Source organism: Sarcophilus harrisii, chromosome 1 (assembly GCF_902635505.1).
Source record: "Sarcophilus harrisii chromosome 1, mSarHar1.11, whole genome shotgun sequence".
Lineage (NCBI taxonomy): Eukaryota > Metazoa > Chordata > Mammalia > Dasyuromorphia > Dasyuridae > Sarcophilus > Sarcophilus harrisii.
Window position 1 is genome coordinate 312,617,847 of NC_045426.1, and position 12,251 is coordinate 312,630,097.

Genomic DNA, 12,251 nt, shown 5'->3' on the forward strand with positions numbered 1-12,251 from the left:
GGCCTGGTACAAGTTTTAACAATAATAAAGTTAATTGAAACCACTGTGAATTACTGGACTCCAGCCCGCCCCACTCCCACCCCCAATGCTGTTTGGTTCCTGCTGTAGAAAAAGAAGACTACAAGAATATAAGGAAAAGGTGGTATGTGTGTGTGTGTGTGTGTGTGTATGTATATGTATGTATGTATGTATGTATGTGTTGTGAAGGAAAGAGAGAGCACAGACAATCCACACTACCTGTCCAGCTTCTAGATCCACATAAGGGTGTGCTATGTGGTAAAGAGCTTTGCATAATGGAAGTGGATGAAGTGGATTGAGAATCAGAAAACTTAAGATTTAGTTTTAGTTCTTCCACATAAAGGGATGGTCACATTTGTGATCTTAGACAAACTCAAGTCTTCCCATTTTTCATCTGTAAAATGGAGGTAATAATTTCTACCTTACTATCTTTCCAATTTGTTGTGATGATCAAGTTAAATAAAACATGTTCAAGCATTTTTAAAAGTATAAACCACTAAAAGGTATTAATATTTTCTGTGTGACAATGAAGATCACTCACGACAGTTAGGTGACTCAGTATATAAAGCACGGGACCTGGACTTAAGAAAACTCAAGTTTGAATCTGGGCAGATACTTATTGTGTGGCCCTGGACAAGTCTCAAAGTCTCCTCATCTGTAAAATGGAGATAATAATAGCACCTACCTCTCCAAATTGTAAGGATAAAATGAGATATTTGTAAAGTGCTTTGCAAATCTTAAAAGCATAAATGCTAGCTATTCTTAATCTTATATTCTTTCCTCCTAGTCTGACCACCTCTATATACTTTTAAAAACTATAGAGGATGAATGGGTGTCTAAGAGATGATCAGGTGAGTATTTTTATTTTATTTACAAGTTTCTCCTGAGCAGTAACAATTCTTTTCCATTTAGCCTACAAAGTTTGTTTTTTGTTTTATTTTACAAACAGTTTGTTTTTTAGTTTTCTATGGTGAGAAGTGAGGTGGAGGTGAATTAGATTTTAAAAGAGTGTTTAATTACTGATTGAAGTAAGATAAAAGGAGGACAGTCATTAAAGTCATAAATCACTGAAAGAGATAAATAAGAAAACATTAGGAGAGGTAGAAAAGGATTTGGCTGTAGCAGTGTGCATTTTAAGATAATCAGAAACAGTATTTTTAAAAAAATAGATAGGAAGAATGAAGTAAGAACCACAAAAAGGTACCAAGGAATCAGTTAACAGTATTTTTTAGTGAAGTTTAGGCTTCTCAAAAATTCATACAAGGAACTGTATATCATAAAATTCATTTTTACTGCTTTATAAAAAAGGTTAGACCTCGGCCTTTAGAAGGTGGCTCGACTTCCCAGCACATGGCTCGTTTTGTACATTCTCCCTGGCCTTTTTGTGCCTCCAGATTTTGAAGTAGCTCATCTAAATCCCACTCTTCAAGTATCTGAAAAATATAACCACCTGGTAAGCCAAAATTTATGTGCAAGTTTTACGTTGTCACAAAAATGAGCAATTTCTAACCCAATGACTCTTGGATTAAGCATAGAACATCTTTTTTTTTTTTTTTAATTTTAATAGCCTTTTATTTACAAGTTATATATATAGGTAACTTTACAGCATTGACAATTGCCAAACCTCTTGTTCCAATAGCATAGAACATCTTAAAGGTACAAATGAATGTTTAAATAAAATGTCCCTGCCTTGCCCAAGCTAAGTTTCTTTTTTTTTTTTTTTTTTTTTTTATTTAATAGCCTTTAATTTACAGGATATATACATGGGTAACTTTACAGCATTAACAATTGCCAAACCTCTTGTTCCAATTTTTCGCCTCTTACCCCCCTCCCCTAAATGGCAGGATGACCAGTAGATGTTAAATATATTAAAATATAACTTAGATACACAATAAGTATACATGACCAAAACATTATTTTGCTGTACAAAAAGAATCAGACTCTGAATTATTGTACAATTAGCTTGTGAAGGAAATCAAAGATCCAAGCTAAGTTTCAACACAATCTATCTTGATGTGGTTGATGTAGCAAATGTTGTGCTTGCTGTAGACACCAAATTGTTGTTTAGAAGAGCATCAAATGTTGAGGTTCGCTCATGTAAAGAATTCACAGTACCATTCTCTTTGGCAAAAAGATTTAGGAGAAGAGGATACAGACAAAATGAAAAGATACAATAGATATCAGGAATAGTAAATATGAAATAGAGTGGGAGAGCATACAGTTAGCAAAAAAAGGGGTGTTAATAATGAATAATGGAAAGGGCAAGTTCCCTGTTGCAACCCACAATTATCCAGGAAAAAGGGAACACCCCCATGAGGTTGGGGCATGCCCTTAGCTGGCAGGCAAAATCTTTAAAGGGATTTAGCATCCTAACAGAGTTAATTATAAGGAGGAAAAAAATACCCATTAAGACATGGGGTAGAGGGTTGAAAGAGAGCATAATGGGAAAATGAAAGGAAAGATACCACATGGCAAGGGGAAGGGGTGAAGGGAAAGACATCATGAGGCAGAATGCTATGGTGGACTGACCCAAGGGGTTCAGTAAAGATGGTATGGGTCATAGACAGATTTTATAGGTGAAATTTAACCTCAGGGACATGCCTGGGATTTTTTTGGCTGGACACAGCAAAGTGGGGCCATTCATCTGGAGATGAGAGGAGATGGAGAGGGTAGGGACCTCCAAAAAGGGGCTTTAGGAGTTTGATATAACTTGGATTTCTTTATTGGACACATCGAGGTAAGGCTATAAGGTTAAACTGATATCCATCAGTGCTCTTCCTTGTTTGTTTTGGGGCAATATTTCAATCTTTCTCTGCTAACTGCACTCAGCCAATCTAAACCTTTTCTAATTTGCAAAACAGCGATAATTCTCCTTTGAAAAAAGGAATGCTTTCTGGGAGGATTCCATATTTTTACTAATGGATTATAGGATCATAGATTTAAAGATGGAAAATGCCTGAGAGTTTATGAAGTACAATTTCCCTTAGTTAAGAGATGAGGAAACTGAGGGTCAGAGATTTTAAGTTCACAGTCAAATTGGTAACTAATAAGTAGCAGAGCAAGTCAGACACGCAGGGTGATGATTTGAATGAAGGTTCTGACTGTATATCCATTGCTCATTAAATACTTTATTCAAAGTAGATAGAAGCTATGGCATAATTTTTTTTAAAAACTAATTTATTTATATGAGTTTTTAAATTGGGGGAAAACTCATTTGAACTCTTTAAAAAATAGATTGACTGCAGGAGGTTAAAAAACTCCACTTTTAGGAAAGAAATGATTTGACAATCAAATATTATAAAGGACTATCATTGGGCAAATAATTAGACTGCTAAAGTTAAAATTTGCAAGATAGAAGGGAAAATCCAGATTGAAAAAGCTGCACATATATTGTTTTAAATCAACGCTATAGGATTTATTATTGTCTGTTTTGTATTGCTATGAGGAACTGTTGTAGACCTGACACAGTACTTGAACTAGAGCAGAGTACATATCATAGATTCAGTAAATATTTGTTTAAAGAATTTGGTGCTGGAAAGGACCTTGGAGATTGTCTAGTTGAACTATTCCCATACCTACCCCCACAACACACATTTTACAGATAAAGGAAGCTTAAGCCGAAGTCATATTGCTATTTGACAGAGAAAAGTGAGTCTGGATCTCCCCACTCCAAAGCTTTTCCCTCGTTGGGAGCAATTTGAAAGTTACTGAATGGCACTGTTTCTTCTCCCCAGAGCAACAGTAGATAGGTATACCAGAGTCTACTGTTAAAGGCTTACACATTTCACTTTACTTTTTTTTCCCTGTCTTCAAATAGCTCAAATTTTATTGGAGAAACATCACTGATTCATATTAAGTAAATATAAAATATATGTGAAGTAAATGCAAAGTAATTTTTAGAGGACAGCAACTGGTGGGCATCAATAAAAGACAACAATCTATCAAAAACAGGGGGGAGTGATATTTAAGTTGAACTTTGTAGGGAGTCATATATTCTTGAAAGTGACAGTAGAAGGTAGGGCATCTCAACAAACACACATTTCATTTTAAAATAACAAAGCTTTAAGCATAGAGATAAATGATTATTAAATAAGTTGGCCTGATTTAAGGAACATAATAGTTCCTATTTTAAAAGAGGTCAATCTTTGATTTAAGAGATAGAAAACTGGATTTTCTTAGTTAACGTAATAATACTAAGAGTGACAGTGAGCTCCAGCCACACAGGGAACACAATCCAGGAGGTCCTGAAGGTAAGTGCAGCAGTTTGCTGGGCTTACCTCAAGAGACCGAAGTTTCAGGCCTTCATATTTGGCTGGCATCTTTTCTTCTACAACTTCTGACTCAGTGGATTCAAGTTTCAAGCCTTCATGTTTGGCTGGCATCTTTTCTTCTACATCCCCTGACTCAGTGGATTCATGGGATATGGATTTTGTGAAATGTGAATAATTTAAATTTTCAAGTGGAAACTCCTTGACTTCCTTGCGAAGTATGTTTTTCTCTATCATCTTTCTTCTCTCTTTTCTGATAGCCTTTATGTTTGTGGAATCAGACTCTTCAAAAGGAGATAAATTACCAGTCCCTAAATTGCCAATTGTGAGATCTTTTTTATAGGTGGAAGTTGGAAACTCTTCTACTTGGGGCCCTGTGATAAGAGCCTGAGATCTAGACCTAAACAAGTCCCAGTTATCTCCTTTCTGCCACTTGGTATTCTCTTCAGCGATTCTGAAATAAATGCCTGTTTGATTTTCATCTTTGTCTCCAAATGCTGGGCTAATCAGCAAAGGCCTCCTAGAGTCTTTCCCTTGAAGAATAGCTGAATCCTTTATTTCTTCATACCAGTTCTTTCCAGTGTTTTTCACAGATTCCAGAAGCTGCTGCCAAAAAAAAAAAAAAAAGGTCTATTATAAGTACAAAGTAAAAAAAGAACATAATGTAGTCTAACTTCTTTTTATCTTAATATTTTTTACAGTGTTTAAATCTTCTAGATTGTAGAATATCTCTGATGATAATTCAGTGTTGGCATTTTAGGACCCCTGGTCTGAGAATGCAAAGTGAAGCACCAAAAATAAAATATGTACAGGTTTCCTTCTTTTCAGTTTTTATGCAAGTTATTAAAAAGTTTCATTAACTAATAATTGGTATAATAATCTAATTTTAATTTGAGCTGCTTATAAAATTTATAGCCCTACACAGTTAACATCAAAAGCTAAATAAATTAAAATTAGAACAGAAGGAGAGATTGTCCATTTGTCCTCATGGGATTGTCAATTGTCCTAAAAAAAAGTCAGAACTGAGATTGAAAGTATACATTAAATTATTATTTCTGGAAACAGAATGTACAAAGCTTTAAGATGTTTCTGCCACAAAAATACAAAATTTCTAGAAATGCTGCCCCAAGGATAGTTTAATGATACTCTGTTACAAAGGTTGCAGTTTGAAAAACTTGGCTATGACAAATGTTGCAGTTTGAAAAACTTGGCTATGAAAATAAAACAAAGACTACAGGATTGTATCTTCTGATTTGAGAATACTAAGGCTGTAAAATTTAAATAATGAAAACTATTGTTTTAGCCAGGGTTTGACTTGAAATAATTGAATCTATAGTAATAAGCATAATATTATTGCTAAGAAGCAGTAAATAAATGCATCTTAATGAACAAGATTATAATTATAAACCTAGGAATACCTTAAAAATACCTATTATAGAGAAACCTAGGATGGAATAAGAAAACAAGAGCCTTGGCCATCAGAAAAGTTTATTCTGCTGGTCGACAAAGCTGTTAATGCATTGACTATATATGTAAAATTTAGAATAAGAGAACACTAAAGTGAAGTAGGATGTTTCTAACTAAACCTGTTGACTTAAGGAACAAGGAATCTATCCTGGTTGGACATTAATGTAAATTGGGTACATGTAATAGGACATGTGATGTCAATAGAGTATTCTAGACATCTACCTCACCATATTGTCATATTGTTGGCCAGTAGGCCATAGAATCAAATGATCCTAGAGTCATATCTGGAAAAGACCTTACAGGTCATTTGCACCTTTATTTTATAGATGAGAAAAAAATGAGGCTTAGCATGGTTATTCTGACTTTCAATCCCAGGCTCCTTCCATGGTATTCTCCTGATTTCCCATGTACTGGTTTGATGTTATAATGAGTTATCACTTTCATCTGAGGAATGACAATGATATTATTATTATTATTATTATTACTGATAATCCTAATTAATTAAGGCAAATGTCCTGATTCAATTCTCCTGACCTAGGGATGTCACAAATGATTTTTCAAAAGAGACCAGCTGGTTCTTCATTGCTGTTTAAACATATATAATAAGGCTGTGTATACATGACAATCCAACATTTTAGAAGTGAAAAGCAAGTTACCTACTTTTTTTTTTTTTTTTTACTGAAAACAAGAGATCTAACCATATCAAGACAGCCAAACATGGATGGCTAATTTTGTTTGTTTGTTTGTTTGGTTTTTAATGTTTTTAAAATCTGGCTTAGGCGGTTGGCTTGTGGCTAAAACTAATTAACAGGCTGCATAAACAGGTCTGTAATGCTACTGTACAGTGCTACTGATTACACTGATTATGAATCTACTCAAAAAGGTATTCTTACTCTAGAAATAATTTTGTTACATTCCTAGGTAGATACATGGTCCCAAAAAAAGATCTGATCAAAACAATGGATTCTATAGAGACCCTAACTTAATAGCTTGAAATAGCTAGAGAATGGCTTAACTCCCTATCATCCTTCAAGTATTGTATTCTATCTTCTTTATGTAGAACCCCTTACTTACTCTTTCATGGTTCTGATCTGTAGCAACAAAATGGCTGCCATCATAGTATACTTGGAATATAAAATAATTTTATATAATCATATAAATATTGACCAAGAGGACTTATACGTGTATGAAATTGAACTATAGGGGAATAAGAAAATAATTCCTTAACTACTATAATTATTTGCTTGTATTTTTGATGGCTTTATTCAATGAATTTTGATTTTAAGGCATATTAACAAATAATTAATGCAGGCATTAATGATCCTGTATGTTATTTTATTAATGTTAATTTCATTTATCATTATATTCTAATAGTGGTGTTACAAAATAAATATCTATTCTGTTAAAAATTGAAATATGACCCATAACATTGATATTATGGTTGGTGTTATTAAGATAAAACAGGAATAATGAGAAAAATTTTGAGAACTGGTAGCAATTTCCACAAGTTAACAAAGTTTTCCAGTGGGGATTTATACAAAAAGAAAAAGTGGCTGAGTCATGGAGATCTGAGATTATAAAGTAGAAGAGTAAAATAGGAAAGGCAGAGTATAAAAAGAACCTGAATGTCTGGATCATCTGCCAGTTCTTCAGTTAAATCTGGAATCAGATCTTCTTCATCTCGTTGGAAGATGAATAATTCCCCATCTTCTTCATCTGACTGTCAATACACAATGGATATTTAGGATCAGCACAAGAAGTGGCTGTACAGAAGAGGGATTGAAGGACTCAACCTGTATTAAAACTGTGATGGGGACGATCACAGTCAGGGTTAGAAGTATCACAAGCAAATCCATGAAATTTGTTTTTCACTTAGCTACTTCCTGCAGAAATGGAAACAGAGCCATCTGGTGGCTTTCACATATCTTCAGCTTTATCTCTCATATCACCAAAATAAGAAAGCATACAAACCATTGGTCCATTCATTCATGCCAAATATATCTATTATCTAGATCTAGATTTAGATCTAGACAGCTATATAATAAGTATCTATTGTGTGCAGACCATGGTGGTACATACTGGAACATATGTAAAGTGAAAAACTGATTTAAAGTCAAAGTAAAATTTTCCTGATAGTGAACAGTGACTATGCTACTAATTTTTTAATCCTGTCTCCAACAGGGCTTCCAAAAGAAAAATTGTCAGCAATAGTATGACACATTAGCAAGAAGCAAATGATTTCTGTGATAAAATAATAGTCAAATTAGTCAAATATAGGTTAGGTGGAAACTTTAGTCAACAACTATGTATTCCTGTGCTGAGGATTGATTAGCCACATCTTGGACTTTTGGAATCACAATTGCTCAATCCCTATCAAACTCACATTTTAATACCTGCCATAAACCATATAAGAAGTCCTTAATTTACAAAAAAAGTTATTTAAAAATTATCACATACTTCCCCATCGAAACAATTCTATAGCAATACACTCTGGGCATGGCTGGCTCTTCTTTGTATGTAAATTGAGGAATCAGTATACCAGCTAAGGAGGGGCCAGTGTGGTGGTGTAAAAGGTCACTGGATTTAGTCAGGAAATGTACATTTGAATCTAAGTTCCAACTCTTTCTAGCTATGTGTCCACAGGCAAGCCAATGTCTCAATGTCCCAAGATGTAAAATGTGTAAAATAACTCTCAGACTACTAGTCTTTACAGGTTGTCATGAGCAAAGTACTTTGAAAGTTTTATAAAATTCTATAGGTAAGCTTTTAATTATTCAATAATCAGTTATTCAATAATCAGGCCTAATAAAAATTGTGGTGGTTGGGCCTGGGAATTCCCCCAGAAGACCCAAATAAGTCCTTCCTCCTTCCTAAAACCAAAGATTTAAATGAGGGAGGGGCTTTAGCATTAACCTAGTAGTTTCCTTATTTTATAGGAGGGGCAGCAGAGGCTCAAAGTTAAAAAAAAAATAGCAGAACTCAAATTCAAACCCAGATTCTCTGACTGCAGATCCAGTGTTCTTTGTACTGAACCAATGCTAGCTACATCCAAGAGAGGGCAGACTGTGGAAGGGTCTTCCTGAAGGCAAAGACATTAGAAGCCTGAGGGAGAATTCACAGAGACCTGAGGCTGCCTGCACACCTGGAGGAAGAACTACAAATTGATGTGTCTGTGTAGGAAACACTGGTATCAGAAGACCTGAAGCAGGAAAGGAGCTGCTGTCTGATAAACAGCTTAAAGGATTAAAAAAGACACAATGAGGAAGAGCCGGTCCTGTTCCTTTCCTGATCTTGATAATCATGTACTTTATCCATCCTGAGGAACAAAACAGGGGAGGCTTGTTTTTCTAGCCATGAGTTCTTTCTCTTTTCAAGGAGGGACTGTTTGGGAGAGAAGAGAAAAAAAATTTTTTGTATGGGTCTCTGAAGAAATAAGGGATTGCATGGAGAGAGGAACTTGCTTGACTTGTTAGCAATACTGAGAAGGAAAGAGCTTGAACAAAGGTCCTTTACATTTTTACTGGATTAAATAAAAACCAATTCTGTAAATTGGTGTTTTATTAGCTCCTGCAAAAACAAAGCAAAACAAAACAACAGTCAAATTCTGATGTTTCTAAGAGAAACAGGGGTGGGGTGAGGTGGGATAGGGGGTGCAAAAGGAGCTAAATTTTAATGTTCCCAAGAGAATCCTGGGTAGAAGCATGTGCTAAAAAAGAGATGAAGGGAAATTACTGAGAAGCCCCCAAGACAAATTCAGGCCTGTGGCAATGCAGAGCTGCTGAGCTTGGGTTACACAATCAGAGTCCACTTCTGTGAAGCTACTAAGTAGCTTCCTCAAGATAACCATGTGATACAGTTTTCTTCAATTTCACAGAAGGGTTCCAAGAGATTAAATGATCAGCAAGCATTTATTAAGTACCTACTATGTATCAGGCACCAGGGACACAAAGATTAGATCAAACAGTTCCTACATTTAAAGGTTTTCTATTTTAATGATACATAAAGCAGATACATCAAGTCAAAGTTGGGATTCAAAATCAAATCTCCTGACTTCAACTCATACCACAGTCTGCTTCACTGTTTTCCTGTAAGACCAAGTCCCATAATGGTGATGTCATTATGGTGTTGCTTTCCTGTAATGAGTAACTTGTTAAAAATGATAATCTCAGTTTATGAAAACTGGATAGGAAGTAGCTTGTCATGAAAACAGTTTCAATCTATGTTCAAAAGCTCCACGTCTCTATGTCAAGCACTTATTCCAGTAATACTTCAATTGAGATGTGAGAGTGTATGAAGGATAATGGTTTCTTGCCAGAAGAACAGATATAGTTTTAGGAACTCAGTTACATCTTCACTCTCTTTGGAGTTGGTAAGCAATCAAAAAAGTGTGGTAAATAAACAAAGAATGTTAGATTAAAGTTCATCTATCCCAACACCTTAAACTTATTGATAGAGCAATAGAGGCCCAAGTAGTAAAAGTTCCTATTTTTGTAAATGGCCTCCATATGAAAATAAGTACTTTCTTTACAGAGAGATGCTTTGCAGAGAATATGGAGTTGAAGAAAACAATTGCCATCTTGTTATTCTTTGCCTTACAGAATTTGTTGTAACCACATCAGCAAACACTATGGCTCATTCATCAGGACAGAAAACAGTACTAGAGTTCACCCCAGCAGAATTTTGCCAGTAATTGCTGCCAAAGACCATCCTCATCTTCAGTTCAGCAGCATGACTTATAACATGAATTCTCAATAGGATGCTTAGAAGCATTGAAACATCACGTAGGAAAAGCAAGCAACAATAGATGAACCTAGACAATGACAATGAAGGGAAAGGGGAGGGGATAAAATAAAATTGAATAAAGAAAAGATTTAAGGACAACAACATTATTTATGCCAAGTTAAAAGGATGAATATGATCGAATTTATAATTTGTGAAAATTTATAAAAATAAAAAGGTAAAAAATAAAACTTGCATGAATAGAAAAATGATCACTTAAGCCAATGTTCCATTCATCATAGAAAAAAATTCTCTGATCTATGCAGTCCACATTGAGCAACCTCTACTTACTGAGGAAGAATCTGAGTCAAAAGATGGGAGCTGTTCTTTCACTGAAGCCAAGATAGATCCCCACATTGATGTATCATAAAGGCAAGGACATTGATTGTGGCCAGTGAGACAATCTTGTTTATCATTTGATGCCATAAGAAACAACTGCCATGCAGATACCCCATCCACATGAAATCATTTAAGGATAACCCTAAAAAAAAAACAAGAGGCAAGAAAATAAAACTATAACAGGTTATATACAGAGTTTGGATGATTTAATAATAAAATTTAAAATTCCTTAGAAATATCATCTGATCTCTTCATTTTATAGGTGGGAAACCAAATGTACAAAGGTAAAGTTATTTCTATAAAATAGGGAGTGGTATTTGGTCCAAACCTGTGGTTTCATTAGTGTGTTGGAACTCCCAGGGTAGATGCTCCTTCTACCAACTAGTTTGGCAATTGAGAGGACTGCTTTAGGGCACTGAGAAATTAAATATCACAGTCTGACTTGTTCAAGATAGGGTTGAGCCCTGGTCTTCCTAGCTGACTCCAAATGTGGCCCTCTATCCACTACACCACACTCTTTTAATCTCTAGTGATCCTACACAATGTTATCATCTCCCCAGTTTCAAGACCAGACATCTTTCTACTGTTACTATCTTTTGTCTTCTTCAAAAGAGCTAGAATAGACAACTCCCTTAAACATTTATTAAACACTTACTGTGTGGATGGATTCTAAGAAATGGTATAATGCTGAGGGGATTGGACAGGAAGGCACTTATATTTAGGGCTTTATCCTTGTCTCTTGATACATACTAAGTGATGCCAGATAAATAATTTCTCTGAGCTCTAGACCAGAGTATCAAACCTAGCCCTGCAAATTGCTTTGTAGCTCTTACACTTCCAAGCAGGGTCCTGAGCCATATTAAAAAAAAACAATTGGGAAATAGTTAACAAAATTAAAAAAAAAACCCACATTAGAACATAGATAATATTAGTAGAAGGTCAACTAGGTAGTGCAATGGAAAGAACCCGGGGCTTGGAATCAGGAAGACTCATCTTAATGAGTTCAAACCTGTCCTCAGACACTTAAGTTATCCCTTCCATACTGTGACTTTTCCTCATCATGGTTTCCTTATATTGCAGGTTGTCATAAGAAATTAAATGGGAAGTTTTGGGGAAACTTTGCAGAAACCACAGGTTACAAATGAAGTCCAGCGGACAATATAAAAAAAGTCTAGAAGCTCAGAAATGTATAAAAATATACATCATATTGTATATCAACATATTTTATCTTTTAATACTAAAATAATTCATACTTCTCTGGCACAAAGGGAAGGCCAAAACATTTTACATGGATTTTCCAGATTGTCCAAGGTGCCAACCTCCTCAGTGTGGAAGGGATAACTGTACTAGCCGTGTGACTCTGGGTTATTTAACCCCATT

At 35.1% G+C, this 12,251-nt stretch overlaps 1 protein-coding gene across 8 annotated transcripts in view; it reads right to left on the minus strand.

Moving 5' to 3' along the window:
• Positions 1-12,251, minus strand: part of C1H16orf71 (chromosome 1 C16orf71 homolog) — a 40,564-nt gene that overhangs the window by 24,358 nt on the left and 3,955 nt on the right. For 7 of the 8 annotated variants that reach the window (XM_031945190.1, XM_031945188.1, XM_031945198.1 and 4 more), the window contains exons 2-5: positions 10,824-11,013; positions 7,375-7,473; positions 4,296-4,892; positions 1,334-1,451 (exon numbers count right to left, since the gene is read on the minus strand). In XM_031945190.1, the coding sequence (XP_031801050.1) occupies positions 1,334-1,451; positions 4,296-4,892; positions 7,375-7,473; positions 10,824-10,958 (949 nt within the window). In that variant the 5' untranslated portion in view covers positions 10,959-11,013. The remainder of the gene's footprint in view (positions 1-1,333; positions 1,452-4,295; positions 4,893-7,374; positions 7,474-10,823; positions 11,014-12,251) is intronic. The other variant, XM_023497606.2, reaches the window with a different exon arrangement.